The 15,712-nt window shown below is 40.8% G+C and overlaps 1 protein-coding gene across 9 annotated transcripts in view; it reads right to left on the bottom strand.

Moving 5' to 3' along the window:
• Positions 1–15,712, bottom strand: part of ERBB4 (erb-b2 receptor tyrosine kinase 4) — a 617,927-nt gene that overhangs the window by 172,393 nt on the left and 429,822 nt on the right. For all 9 annotated transcript variants that reach the window (XR_010606397.1, XR_010606399.1, XR_010606398.1 and 6 more), the window contains exons 5-8: positions 13,243–13,308; positions 5,886–6,004; positions 1,712–1,853; positions 61–174 (exon numbers count right to left, since the gene is read on the bottom strand). Coding sequence is in view for 1 of the 9 variants with exons in the window: in XM_065638016.1 (XP_065494088.1) it covers positions 61–174; positions 1,712–1,853; positions 5,886–6,004; positions 13,243–13,308 (441 nt within the window). In the remaining 8 variants the exon portion in view is untranslated. The remainder of the gene's footprint in view (positions 1–60; positions 175–1,711; positions 1,854–5,885; positions 6,005–13,242; positions 13,309–15,712) is intronic.

Raw genomic sequence — 15,712 nt, 5'->3', positions numbered from 1 at the left:
GCTCTGCTCTACTACAGAGTAGATCACATTCAAGAAAATTTATACTGAACTACCGCCTACCTTTAGGACAAATGTCAGTGCAGGGCTTGCACATCTTAATACCATTTTCTTCAACCTCCATCTTGGAGCTCGGGCACGCACGGACACAAGAGCTGGAATCTACCACAAAGTTGTCTGAAGAGAAAAAGAAGGTATTGTCAGAAAGCAAAGCACTGGACTAAATAATCCTGGGACATATGTTTTTGGACTCTATGTCAATCTGGATTATTAATTATCTCAGCACTTCCATTTTGACCTTAACATTTAATGTTCAGTGTTTTCAGAGGTGTATAAGCAAGCAAAGCAAGCATGTTTTAGGAGACTTATGAAAATCCATGAATTGTCAGGCCTGATCCCCCCTCCTCCCCTAATTTGGTCTTAGCATTATTTTTGGTAAAAAAAGATACAGCAATTGGAGAGAAAGAAAGCAAGATGCTCTGCCATGTCTCTTCCATACATACACAAATATATACCTCTGGGATAAAACACTGAACAAGAAAATGACAAGTATTTCAATTTCACCTTGTAAAACAATTGCCAAAGGGGATACAGACTGATCCTACCTAATTGAAAGCTTAATAATGTCAAGAAAGGAAAAAAGAAAAAAAAAAAAAAAAAAGTTCAATTAAGTATTTGGACAAATAATCATATCCCTCAAGTAGCGTATGGTATGCAAGAAAAAATGATCTTGCTTCAAAAAACCCATCACTCTATTAGAAACAGAACTAAGCCTTGATAGTCACAGCCTCAGCCTACTGTCAATTTGAACTTCGCCACAGAGACTGAAAATTCAGATTTAGCTTTGGGTTGAATTACAGTTCCATTTATTACAGATTACTCATCATTCTTATATGTAATTTATGTGTAAAATAATTAATGCACAGAAGAACTGTAAATCTTGGTGGGAATGAAAGGGAGAGCAAGAATACCACCTCTCTTATTTTTCTTTCTAACTAAACCAGTAGTATCAGAGACTATGTAACTGATGACTGTTTAAATTTTTCTGTTACTTGTCATCATCTGTCTGGCATCTCAGAAGCATGTGTTTTTTACATGCATGGGATTATTATTCTTTTTTTAACTCCCTTCTCCCCTCCAGTTTTACTCTGGAACTTTAAGACTGTTGTTGTCAGTATTGCATGTTTTTTCCTCATTGGTACAGAACTACTCAGAAAGTATTTATGGTAACTTTCTGTCAAACCATCATTACTTCCTGTTAAGAAAAGGACATCAGTATCCTGAAAGCATTTGGTGCCGGGTAGTACTGGTGGTGGACTGTTATTTTCCTGAAATAGAAATTTCTACCCTTTACAATCCCATTAACTAATATAGGCCTTTGGCACTATTTTAAGAGTTCATTTTGAAATTTACAGATGCTGATCTAAAGCATGAATGTGACAAGTGGTGGTCAAGAAAACAGAAACCCAGAGAATTCCCTTTCTTTAAGAAAATCACTACAGTAGAGGATACCTGGCAAGTGTCAGCAACTCCGATTTTCACTGCCTTTAGTTAACATGTGACTGAGTTATTACAGCCTGCAAGCACATGTGGAATGATTTGAGATACTGCACTATGCACTCAGCTCTCATTCTCTCAGTGTTTTGTAAGGCTCCTGAAATATGACTCAAAACTTTCCATCACTGCAGGAAAAGGCAGCTAACACAGCACTTACGTGGGCATTTTTTGACGCAAAAAGCCCCATAGGTGTACTTGGCGTTGTGATTATGCTCCAGTTGGAAGGTGGTAGGATTATATACAAAAGTCTGGGGGCACTGCGTGACACACGCACCACTGTCATTGAAATTCATACAGGCCTGCAAAACAAAGGAGAAATAAAAAATAAATTAAGTCATTTAGCTGGTTTTATTTTGCCCTTTTTTTTAGTTTAAAATACAGTCTTAATTGTTCAGACATGCTGCAACAGTGAGGAATGTGATATGTAGTTTTCTAACCTTCCTTTATGCTACTTAGATTTCTTACTAGGATCTGGGCAAAAACATGGCTTATGAAAGGGGGCTTATTGAGTGCCCTTAATTTGAAATACAGCTGAGTGTTACAGCACTTCCTACAAAAACATAACACTGTAATTTGCTTCATAACCATTGTTACTACTAGCAATCAACTAATTCACAACGCAATAGGACATTCTAAAACTGCCAAAAGTGAACAGCTATTTGTCATAGTCAGTCTAAACAAATGCTAATGACTTTTTCAGAGGTTCAACCTTTAGATTTCTTACAGCATGAGTCCATCCTCCAGCTGAAAACTGAAATTCCCAATTAGAAAGCAAGAGGGATAAGAACTTCTTTCGAGCTAGCACAGTAGGGGGTCATTTCCCTAAGTGGCAAGTTTAACAAGGTCAGTTGCTTCACACACTGAGAAAAGAAAATCGGACTTTGTATCACTTAGCATTCAAGCTCAGCCACTCACAGCTGACAGAGGACAGAGCCCTGACAAATGTGTGCATAAAGAAAGTAATGGTATGCAGGGAAAATAATTGGCCATGCAAGGTTGATAATTAGTAATAGAAAAACCCCACCGATTCTGACATTCCTTATCACCACATATTGTGTCTATGGTTTTAACCACAGCTTACAAAAAACGGTTGGAATAACACTCACAAAGCATACTGTAAATGTCACATTTTGTGTGAATATGAAAGCTGTAGCCTGGCTCAGATCCCTCTAGCAGTGTAAGCAACAACTGCTACTGGATTCTGCTTCCCCACTAACCTCTCTTCCAGAAGCCAGGTTGCTTTAGAAGTTTTAGTCTAAGGATGAATCCTTCTGGTCCTTTTCCAGCTTGTAAAAAATACAGATGGTTTTGAATCTTTAAACACTCAACAAGTATAGCAACATGTGTGTTATGTCTCCTCCCCTCCACGGCTGAGACTGAGGGAAAAGTGAAAAAGATTCCTCTGTTCTGCTCCTTTCACTAACAGTCCATTTCTCTGTTCAGAACAGGACCAGCGGGACTGAGGGAGGTTATTGGTCATCTCAGAAGACTTCAAAAGGGAGAGGCTAATAACGTAACCAAGGGAGAAGGACAAGATCTGCTGTGGAAAGGGACAAACAGGGGGTTCCATCGTGAAGGCACAGTCCTATATGGAGCCAAACTCCTGATCTTGTCTTTTCTGGTTCTTTAAAATGCCTATTACAAAAACTGGCAGTTTCTCACAGAACCAGGTTGATGGTTTGTTTGTTTTCCTTACAAAGGTAAATACAGTCAGTTACTTCTTTACTAAGAACTGGACCTTATGAATAGGGTTGTGACCCTTTACTGATTCCATTGGGCACTAAACCAGGCCCTCCTGTGCATTTCAAGTTTTAGATCTGCTTTGGTTTTGAATGCAAGATAAGAACATCTCTAAAGCTTTGTTTTAGCATGCTTGCTTGCGGTTATGTCAGATGATGATTATTGCCGTGCTTTTAGAAGCGAATATGCAAACAATCGCACGGCAGCATATGGAGGAGGATGGATGAATTTTATCTAGAAATATTAAAACCATATTTACAACAGGATGCTGTTGCAAGCCGCCATAATACGCTAAAGGATTTGTAATGCTTCATAAACTGTACTTTTACTTACTAATAAATACTAATTTACTTTGTTTCCTCAACGCTTTTTTACATCCACTGTTAACTTAAAAGGTACCCTATCGTGTACATGAGAATCCTCTGATAACAGTTTAGCACATTCATAAAGTAAAGCACACCCATACTCTTAAGAGAGATGACACTTCTCAGGAAAAGCTCATCTAGAAGATTTGGGAACTTTTAATTTCTGACTATAATGCTTTGTATCCATTTGTAACTGCTTCGATAACATATGCAACCTTCTAGTGTTTGGTGCTAAATGCTGCTAATTTGTGAATGAAAGCACAAGAGCATACACAGGGAAAAAAACAAAGTTGTATCTCTCAGCTGAAAGCTAAACACAGTTGCCTATAGCCTAAAGGGTTACACTTTTCACCCAGTGGGTACTAAGCAAGTAATGACTAGTCCTGAAAATTGCCAGACCCCTGCTGAATTTCTTTTACATTGCTCTCGGGCCAGGAGTGAATGAGAATAAAGCCCTGGGTGCTTCTCTGCTGGATCAGAACAAACACACTAGCTGATTTTCAGCATACATATTTCCATAACAGCCACAATTCAGAAAGTAACTAGTTTTCTTTCAGGCTACAGTATTATGGAACTTATGCTGCAAATCACTTGTCCTTAACCTTTGAAAGTGGACACACATGAACACATCAGCTTTGAGGATGTTCCTCAGTAGTCATATGGGAAAAATAAATGCATTTTTCCTCCTTACCTATTCAGACTGTACGTGACGTGGAAAAGAATGTTATTTTCCCATCTCTCCAGTCCAAAGCCTACACAGAACTTCCAGTGAGCACTGGATCAGGCCTACCGCATGTGGGCTGAGTATCGACTTGTGCAAAGTCCCAACCACAAAGAACAGTTTTAGTAAATTCTGTTAGTAGTTAAGTCAGGCCATCCCTGCATTTCATCAGCACCCAAAGAAGAGCATTTACAATGCGGTTTTGAAGCACAACATCTACCACTATCAAACGATATCTGAACTGTGAGCAAGTTTCAAGTCCAGCCAGGGAAAGATTCATCTTTGCTGGTTCAGTATGATGCACTTGCCTACCGTATCAAAACATCTGCAACTGTCCATACCATAATATCCCTCCTCTCAGTCCTATCTGGCAGATTTTAAAAGGAAACTACCCAATTTTGTAGATACTTGTCTCTTCGGTCACTTTGGTACTTTTGAAAATCCATCTCTCTGTGCATGTGCTAGTTCTAGGCTTTTTTAGGCCTAGGTTTGTTTCCCCGTGAAAACATTAGCAAAGCTTGTCTCTGCAACCCTGTGTGATGAGCTACAAAGGTTTGCAACCAGTGTTGGGTTCTGAAGCTGCTTACGCTATTATTTTTAGCAGGCCTTTTTATGACAGGACAAGGGGTAATAGTTTTAAGCTAAAGGAGGGGAGATTCAGACCAGACACAAGGAAGAAATGTTTCAGACTGAGGGTGGTAAAACACTGGCCCAGGTTGCCCAGACAGGTGGTGGATGCTCCATCCCTGGAGACATCCCAGGCCAGGCTGGACAGGGCTCTGAGCAACCTGATCTGGGCGAAGATGGCCCTGCTCATGGCAGAGGTTGGACTGGATGAGCTTTGAAGGTCCCTTCCAACCCAAACTATTCCATGATTCTACAATTCTAAGATTTTAAATAATGGACTACAAACAAGACAAATTTGTCTAAAGGCCTGTATGTTTGTATTGTCTATTTTTTAAAGGAAAAAGTTAGCCCTTTTCATCTTAAGCACACACAGTAGCATGCAGTTGAGGTATTGTATTTCGGAAACCACTTTCCTTCCATCACCGCTAAAAAGCACGCCCAGTAAAAAAGCTGAGTTTAAATCAAGTCTGGCAGTAATAGGGAATGCCTTTCACACAGAAGTTAAACTGTATTCTTGGCTTTCAAATAAAAAGCACACGGAGAAGTAATAGAAGACATGCTCAGATGTAATGATAAATACTTCTTAAAATTCCCTATCACCTCTAATAGTTAATTTTAAGAAAGCAAGAGATAAAGATCACAGAGATTAGCATATTAATGGACCCCAATCTGTGCTTGCAAATCTGTTAATGGGTAATATTAAGCAGATAAGTGATGTTAATATGTGAAAAATATTAATGCTAAAATTTACAGTTTAAACCTGGGAGTGCACATGCAATACATAAAAAGTGGCAAAATTCTGAATTTCATGGATTAAAGCATTAAGAATTCGCAGTGTGACTTCCAGGAATGAGAAAAATGAGAATTCTCACACATACAAAGCAATCGGTGTCTTTAGGTCCGGAACAGCCTCCAGCACATTCCCGGTGGCAGCAGTCGCTGACGTAGGGCCCATAGCACCGTCCATCACACTGCTCGGCACACACCGTCTTCGTTACTTGGAGAAGGAAGGAAAAATTATCATGTCAGAACCAGAACTAAGGAGAGAGCTCTTCAACTGCACACTGAGGAATGCAACAAACTGAACTGCATACTGAACAAAACCACAAGTTTCAAGGTAATTGCTTCAATTATACTGGCCAATCATATCTTCCAGAATACCTCACAATACTCTCTTTAGGAAAATATGTGTTGCTCAAGGACTGCAGAGGAAAAAAATGTTAAAAATTTTAAAAAACTAAACCACACATATAAAAAACCACAACCCACAAAATAACAGAAGAGCCCACCAGTTCTCTGTGAATTTTCCCTCCACGAAGAACAGCAACAATCTCAGAGCCAAATGCTGTTCTTGATGGTAATCAATTTGACAAATAGGCAAGGAGATAACAGAATAGAATATAACCTGCAGATTGGAACACATTTGGAAATACCAGCTACCTTTTCTAAATAACACAATCCAGTCTTCATTCTCAGGGGAACAACTATATTCTACCAACTGGAAAGCACAATGATTTAAGTGGTACCACACTACTGTACCTCAGGGCTTAGTCTTGTGCACAGAATGGTCAACAAGTGGACCATCTTCTTCTCCTCACTCGGCTATAGCTTCTATCTTTATTTAATGGAAAAATAAATTAATATTATCCACAGGACTGTACCAACCACTGCCTAGAGAATGCCAGGAAGCTGCGCTGTCAGCTGTCTTTTGATAAAAACAGGGTTGTCGCACTTCTGTAATTAATCTTTACCATTTATTTTGTTAAAAACATTTAATTACTTCTCTGTGGAAAACACTTTTCAAGAAGCCACAGAATGCAAAATTCCACCCAACTTTCTGCTCAATTCTACTATTTAGTGTATCAGTAACTCCTTTATAAGTACTCTCCAATCCAAATTCCCTCCACCACTTTCTGGAAATACTTAAGGTAATACCAAAGCTTCTTGATATACACAGTATTTATTTAGGACATAAAAATATAAATAACCAAAGATGAGTCATCATTTATAATCTACAGAATAAAGCAATGCACTTTTAGAGTCATTCCATCTTGCTGATACCAGAGGCAAGCCCCCAGACAGAAAACACTTTTGTGCCTTATGCAATCTGATTTAAGAAATAAGGGAAATTGCTGTAAATGCGCTTGCTGTCAACACTGCTAGAGAAACAGATCAAAACTATTTGTTTATTTAAGTAACAGTATTGATAAACATTAGGACAGAGATATAAAACAGTGGCATATGTTAAGCGAAACACTCATGTCGCAGTGTGCCACCACCACACCATCAGCTGACAGACAGTCTCATCTCATGAAAATTAATGAAGATCTCATTTAGGCAGTGATTGCATATTGTTTGCTGCCCGCTCCAAAACTGGTCCGTAGCACCTTGATTTGCACCGGAGCAGACACTACTTGCTGTCGCCTCCCAGGGAAGCGAAGCCCAGAGCCACCCTGACTTGAAGGAGGGCCCTGCTTACCAGAGCCCCCCCCTGCTATCACTACCGAGGAGCCGTATTTCAGGTGGATACAATCAACACTGCTACAAACAGGAAAAGAGAAGATGACATGATACCACACCCTGGCTGCTCGCTGGCAGAACACTGCTAAAACGCATTCCTCACCGTTGCTTCACAGCAATTTAACATTTTGCTTAAACCAGGGAAGTTTTGGAATAAAGCACTAATTACAGACAATTAGTACAAGCCACCTAATTAATCCAATTACAATGTATTTACCTCAGTGCCGGCTGCTGTTAGGAGCAGGTCAAGATGCCCACCGTGACTATATAACCATTGCTTCCCTGTGGAGGAGGTTTCCTGGCAGACTTTTAAAAGGGCAAAGAGGCCAAGGCCCGGCAGCACGTCCCAGAGCATGGACTGCAAGAGGTACCGGGAATCCAGCACCCATCTCCCCAAAACCCAGCCCTGAGGAGGGGAATCCCCTGCCTGGAGGGAGCAGGACCTGCTGCAGCATTACCCGCTGAGCTGCAGATAACAGCGCTTCCCGAGGCCGGGCACTTTAAACAACAGCACCACATCTGAGAAATTCACTGACATCTTTTCAGCAGTTTTCACACTATTAGGCTAGGACAAAATCTAAATTATTTACCCTCTGCTAGAGCCCCACCATAAGGCTTGTCCTTTTTAAAAAAAAATTTACTAACTTCTTAAGAGACTACAAGAATTTATTCCAGAGTAAGTTTTCTTTTTTTAAAACAAACACACAAACAAGCATTCCCTGCACCAGGGCTGAGCTGGGCCCCCTTTTCAGCAACATACTGAAACAGAGTGCCTCCAAAAAGCACACTCTTCTTATGATTATGCGCCAGCTTAATGAGGGCCTCTACCATGCTGCTCAGGGTACGGAACATTTTGAGTTTTCCTGAAGACAAGAAAATTATAAAGTGGTTTGCAAAATTTACAATTACAGCAAAGGCTTGTCACTATTCTGCCGTAATTGTTTATTTTATGCAAGCAAACAATTTAAAGCAAACAATACCAACCGAAATGCCAACACTTCATTCTAGGAAAAGGCCACGACGTACTCTATTTATCTTCTGGTTCACTGCATGCAGTATTTGCATTGTGACTGCCACTGAGGGGCCACTCGCTGGAGGACCTGTCAGATATCTTCAGTGGCACCACATAGCAAGACAGAAAAGAGATTATCAGGCTCTGGATGTTAAGGACTCCTACTGAAGACAGTTTGCAATGAAGGGTTTTCCCCAAAGCAAAGCAAATACAAGACAATACTATGTATTGTTTGAAGTCGTGAAACAATCTGATTGTTCAATAAACATAATCCAACAGCTCCTGCAATCATTATCATGGGGTAACCCTATAGAAAAGGTACATAGCTGCACGGGTTTAAAAAGGTGGCAAGCCTTTCCACATAACTTTCCTCCAAATGCAATCAATTGATTCTATAGTTGTGGCTCAAGACCTGTCCAGAAGAGTGAATGTTGGTGAGTGGCTCCTAAAGGGGACATGTGGCTCGAGCTGGTGGACAAGGGTGATCAGGAACTCTTACATCACGTCCTTCTTGCAGCCCAGAAACACACGTGAGATCCAGCAGTTCTGGGCTGGGATCCCAGAGGCATTTTAGGTGCCAGAAAATAATTTCTTCACCCAACATAAGTGTGAAGAAAGCCTTCACTAGTCACACTGAGGCCCCAAGTTTCAAATCAGACTCTTGAGGGTCAGCACAACTTTCCATCCTGATGCCTATTGACCCTTTGTGGGATCCCACGAAAGCTGAGGTTTGGCTGCACAGAACTGTCACAGCCCCAGGACAGCAAAGGACAGTGGCAAACACCAACGTCTTGAAAAAATGTGCCGTGTGTTGAGACAGGTTTCTGAGGAGCACAGAACACTGACTGCCAATGTCTACCAATATTTCACTGCAATATAGCAGTAGCTATGTTGGGGACGGGGTGTAAAATGCACTTCATATATGTGTGCAATTAATCAGCCTCTCTTATTGTTTCCCTTAATCTTTAATTATGTCAGGGCACTACAAATCTATGAAGGAAAAAATGAGAAGTAACTAAATCAATGAAAAAGTCTTATGAACATGCAAAGTTATTAGAGAACTACAAGGATTTTCATTAAAGATGCTGGCTCCAAGCAAAAGTGCTGGGTTACCCTGATTGATCTGAGCTGCTGGTTCAGCTCTTTCTGTCTCCCCCACCAGGCTCCCGCTTGGCTTTTACTGCTCTAATTGGGTCCTTACTGCATCGGCACCTTCTTCTTCCCAGCAGCATCAGCTCAGGCCAAACTCCTGTACACATACACAGTCATGGAGCATTTTACATCTGCTGAATGTTTACGTCTCGGGTTTGATTTAAACGCTATTTGCCTTTTTTGCATTCCCTTAGTTGGGCCTATATTTTGATTTTTCTCTTTTGTTTCAGTTGCATTTATTCTTGTGGGTGTTTGGTTTGGTTTCTTTTGGTTGGTGATTTTTATTTTTTTTTAAAGGGGTTTACATTCTATTTAGTGGGTGCCCAATAGTCTTTGAAAAATAGATAATTTTTAAAAGTATTTCTACATATACTTTTCCTGACACTGAAACAAATATCTCCTAGCATTTAAATGTTCAATATTAATATTTACTGATATTTTAATGCTAAAAGAAAAAATGGATTGTTAACTGCATAAAGCAGTACTTTAAAATTACATCTTGTCTACCTCTTAAGAGAACAGCTTATTTTAAATTTCCTATTAATCGTCTTCTTAAAGATGTAAATTTTCTTGTCACGTTTAGAGAGACATTAGGACAGAGTTAGATGCAGGTGGTGTTTCAGATAGGGTTAGAAGTACAGAGGAACGTTGCTGCAAGGCAACATAAGAAGCAGCTAGGTAGATGATATTCAAGCAAAAGAAAAACAAAAGGATTTTGATTTTTTTGTAATTTGAAATGAAAGACATGGATTAAGATCTTTCATTTTTTATCCTTTCCTAGAAAAATAATTTAAATCTTATCTTGGGAGGGGGGCTCATTAGAATTTTTCACTTCAGTGACTCAGTAAAAAAAATGAAATTATTAAAATGCAGATGTACCTCTGAGTTGCTTCTAGGAACAAAATAGTTTGACACAGGGATGTAGTCCTGCTGAAGTGTTTTTCTACAGGCCTTTGAAAGACGTGCATCTCCAAGGTGACCAAGTTAAGGTATACGCTATGTTTGTGATACCGTTCATCCTATCTCCAGCTTGTATCTAAGAATAACATTTATGAGCCTGAAAGCCAGGCATGTTTTTTAAAGTCAGAAATGAAGGCAGGAAAAGCACAGCACCACTTGCATTTTTATGTTTGTAGTCTCTACTCATATTCTTGGCTTCAAACAGTTTGCAGAAAAACACATTTTGAGACAGTGCAATGAAAAATTGCCCATTGCCAGCCTAGTATTCAGTCTTTTCCTTAGATGCTGCTTTTTACCCAAGGTGCATCAAGGTCAGGGAGGCAAAGAGGAAATATACAATATAAAGTTAACTCCTGTCCCTGACAATCAGAGGCTGCAGAGTGTGATCGAAGGTAAAAGGGCGTAGAGCAGCTATTTCAAATTAGAAATATGTGATCTGTGTATCTCCCTGGAACTTAGATGGCATACGTCTTTCCACAGTTTATAATTTTAAATGCACGGTTGTGCCTTAGCCTGTCCCCAGTGTTTGGATTCGAAGGGCAGTCACTGTACAGAGACAGCTGTCACTCCTGGAGCAAACCTGCCGTGCAGCTCTGCTAAGCTTCTGACTTCCCAGCACTGCAGATAAGTTTTTCTCTCTCTGGTATTACTACATTAATCCCCCAAATCAGTTCACTTATCAGAGAGCAGTGCTTTGTAGAGGCTGAGACCGTGGGAGCAGATCCTGCCACATGGACTTCTGCAGCCACACCACATCCACTTGGACTTTCCAACTTTAGATAAGGCTGGAGCCAAGGGCTGAGACAGCATCATATCACCCTTATATAAGTGCCGAGGTTTTACAGTATTCTCGGATAAACTAGCCACATAAGGCCTGAATAAGTCTTGTCAAGTTTGGATGAATTACCCAGGTTCTTACAGAGTTAGTAGTTTTAATACAGACAAAGAGGCCTCTCATTAGGACAGAGAAAGAGCAAGCGTTAATTAATTCTAACCTAGCCGTGATATAAAATAATTTGGTCAGCTAGGGTTTAATTCCCTTTCCATTACCTACTTTAACACAAAACCTTGATGTAAGGGGGCTTCCTGAGCACTGACTTCCTTGGGGCTTTCATAAAGACTGCCAGCAAAGGAAGGAGATGTACTAGCTCGATTCAGATAAAGAAGAATCTGCTTAGCGTCACTCTACCTGGTTTGTTATTCAGTTATTCCTACAACCTGTCCTAAAGCATTTTTAATCACACCTGCAGATAAAGCTCAACACGAAACGGTAACATTCATGTAAGCACATGTGAACTTCAGGGGAGCTGTGACTGTCACCAGCTTTGCCAGCAACATCAGTTGATGCTCCTGATGGAAAAACATCGCCTGGCAGGGTGGCAGAGCCGCTGCAGCCACGCAGCTCTGTCATCTGTGCCACTCGCTTCGCCACGGATGGGAGGTCAGCTTGGATTTTCTGCTGTTCACGTCAAGCTGTCTGCCATTTCTAATTTCCTCTTATCTCTTGCTCCAAATAGTTTAAAAAAAAAAAGAAAAGAAAAGAAAAAATATAATAAAAAAAAAAAGGACAGAGTTGCACTGTTCCTAATATTTCCAACAAAAGAGGCAGATGACATCGGGCTATCACCGGTTCAGAGAGTTAGTCAGTGTGCTCGCTTGATAGTGGTTAATTTGCCACAATCCCTTCCTCCTATCTACAACTCAGCCAAGGAAAGAAGCACAAGCTAGAGCAGCGCTCTCTTGGGCAGATATCAGCAACCATTTCATTTCCTGGGAAGAGTGACTCCAGTAAACACAAACCATTTCCACTCTCCTAAATTTCAAATAAAGGACAGGTAAAGGATAGCTCTATTCTCATAAGGAGGAAAAAAAGAAAAAACTTGTAGGAAAGACGGGTCTCAATTTTCTCGTCTTTTGTATTTGCTAATATTGTGACTGCACTTCTAGCTCTTTAGTGCCTATCTGAAGGAGCTGAAAGCACACTAGGAAGAAACTCTCTCAATATAGTCCTTTTAAATTCATTTTAATGCTACCTAAATTCAAAAGGACAGACATCGTGAACAACCCTTCACTTACTACTTCCTTCACAGAAAAAAAAAAAAATCATTCTTTCTTTCAGTACAACTCAAATACATTCTGAGTTATTTAAAAGAGAACAATTCTGCAAGATAACTAATATTCCCAAGCTTCCACTGAAATTAACAGAGTATTTTGACATTAGGAACTTTGCAGTGTCAGGCTGTCATTAAAGATCTCCAAATCTACCTTGTAGTTTATTCCTGCAGTATTCATTTCAGTATGTTCCAAAATAACCATCAAAATTCTCAGGAGCCATGTTCCATGTTGCCGCCAAGAAAATTCAAGTCAGCTTAAGTATTTTTAGAAAGCACAAGGGAGGAAAGAAAAACGTAAATTCACATAGGTGGAAAAAGCCCAATCACCTGTTGGTAAAAACATCCAGAAAAACCCTTGAAATATTTTAGAATTATACTGTAATCAGAATTTATAGTGTCCTTTCACAATTAAAAAAACATAGGATCCCTGTTACGTCGTTTTTCAGGCCTTTGCTGCCCAGAGTCTTGCACACTTACAGGTCTGGCAGTGATTCTCTGTGGGTCCCCAGCATCGGCCTGTGCAGGACTTGTGGCAGCGACCACCTGCAGGACAGACAGAAAGAAAGACAGATTAGAAATGTAGCTTTCATTTCTTCAACATCCAGCCAGCAACTGCTGAGGAGGATGGTCCATCTTGTCTTTGGAGGGGTTTTATGCTTTACCAAGGTTGCAACAGTGCCTGCAAAAAAGGCCCAGATTAATAGCTAGAATTGATGTCCAACATATATGAAATATGGGTACTTATCAGAGTGCTTTATACCCTAAATACCTATCTGCTATGTGCACTGACTGGGACATTTTGAAACAAAACAAAGATGAACAAGCCCGGAGGACTGAGGAACAATTTCATCACCCAAGTGCTATTACTATTACTCTTTACATTTTATGTAAGACCCACATATTCCACAGACCCACAGGAAAAGGGATGGCTGTGCTGGAGAGGATATCGATCGATCGATCGATTGATCTATCTCATCTGAACAATGAGGTGATACACTCAGTGCCTTTGATTAAAAGCCATCCCCACCCCCGAAACCTTGCATAGTCTTCATGCCCAGTATCATGGTGAAGGAAACATGCCCTGTGCAACCACTTAACCCTAGTGACAGCACAGCTCACAGGACCTTTGCTTTTTTGACTGCTGATGCTCTAGTTGCCTGTGGTTGTGCTTCTGAAGGAACCTCGTGTTCCTTCAGAATGTAGAGGTGATGCTCTACATCAGGGGTGTCAAACTCATTTTCACTGGGGGCCACATCAAACTCACGGTTGCCTTCAAAGGGCCAAATGTAATTTTAGGACTGTAAAAATGTAACTACTCTTACATCATCCTTCCACATGCTGACAGGTTTAGTCCCTCAAGAGAAAAGGAACTGTAAGTGCTTTCTTTCACTGTAAAATACAGATCAAGGTGAAAAGAGTTAGCAATGGCAGCTTTTATAAACTGTTATGAACTACCTAGTGGTTAGCAACTGGAACTCGCTTGGAGTAAGAGGGAGTTCGTATCTCCCACTTCACAGCTAAATGCTGACTACTGTGCGGGGAAATGGAAAGCAGGCAGGCCTGGCACGTTCTTCTCTGGCTGCATCTTATATGATTTGGGTAAACACTTGGACAGTCCTGCGCCAGTTATGCCTGCGAGCGAACGGAGACCTCATTCTGCAGCTCCCATCCAGACATGGCCAGAGCTCAGCCACGCTCCTGCTCTTAGTGCCCCTCCCTCCCAAACGCCAAACGCTCCCGGAGCACGCCTGGCGATCCTGCCTTGCTGCAGCCCGAGCCCCAGGCGCTGAACTGCCGGGCTGGCAGTGCCCGAGGGGTGGGCAGCCGAGCCCTTTGCATCCAGCCTCACCTGAAGGGACAAACTGAGAAAACCAACAGCAGCGTCGATAAAGACTATGGACACTTCTTACTGCTGCTCTTTTGACTACAGGAACATAACCTCGTCTTTGATTAAACTTTTATTCATCACTGAATACTGCTGAGATTCTATTAAGCAAATTTCCCCTTTGAACCTGATCCAGAAGCTTGCCTTTCAATCCTGTATTAACAGCAGCTGCTGTTAACGCTGCTCCATTACACTAAATCAAGTACTTCCCACACACCCTGATGGGAGACAGAGCGAGAGAAAATGCAAAATGTCTCTCAGCAAAGCCTGGATCACCCCAAAAGAAAACACTGCTCCTCTGGTAGCGGTGTGCTTATACCTACAAGACATCATACAGCTGAAAAACCCACTGGGACACTTGTGTAAAGTCAGACGTTCTCTCACTGCTGTTTCAAAGCTCTTCCCCCAGCACTCACACAGCATTCATGGCTCTGCTGATGATGTTGGATGGTAATTACCACACTCTATGTCAACTACCTTGTTAAAACTATGAGCTCCTTGCTTCATGCATATTTGTTTAAAGCAATTCCACTTGGGAAGTGTTGTTGCTGACATCACCAACACATAATTTGCTGTCACATTCTGCCATCTGTTTATTTAGATCACAAATGTACTATAACTACATAATGCAAACTCATTCTGGCTGACAGGGAGGAGACTCCATCTGGCATGAATAATGCAATTTTAATCAGTAATAATGATTATTATGATTATTATTAAGAGACTATTGGAACCCTGTGCAGAAAGCAAACACATTCATATTGATTTATAAGAATGGAAGTTTAAAAAGAAGGTGAGGTAAACAGCAAATTAAAGGAAGAATTTTAACAGAGGAGACTCAGTAAGATACAGTTTGTTTGCTGGATTTGGTACTCACCTAATTGAATAAAAATTAACCCCAGGAAGTGGGTTTTATAAACTGGCTATCCCTGACCAAGAGAAGAAGTGGGAAGGAGACAAGGTGCAATGACAATCCATGGGCAACAAAGCCTCCTCTTGCAAGATCCTTCCTTGGCGATCAAATCTCATGCCTGTCTAGCTTAAGGGGTCTCAGGTTTAGGG

The sequence above is a fragment of the Caloenas nicobarica genome, chromosome 6 (assembly GCF_036013445.1).
Source record: "Caloenas nicobarica isolate bCalNic1 chromosome 6, bCalNic1.hap1, whole genome shotgun sequence".
Classification (NCBI taxonomy): domain Eukaryota; kingdom Metazoa; phylum Chordata; class Aves; order Columbiformes; family Columbidae; genus Caloenas; species Caloenas nicobarica.
This window is presented reverse-complemented; position numbering and strand designations above follow the sequence as displayed.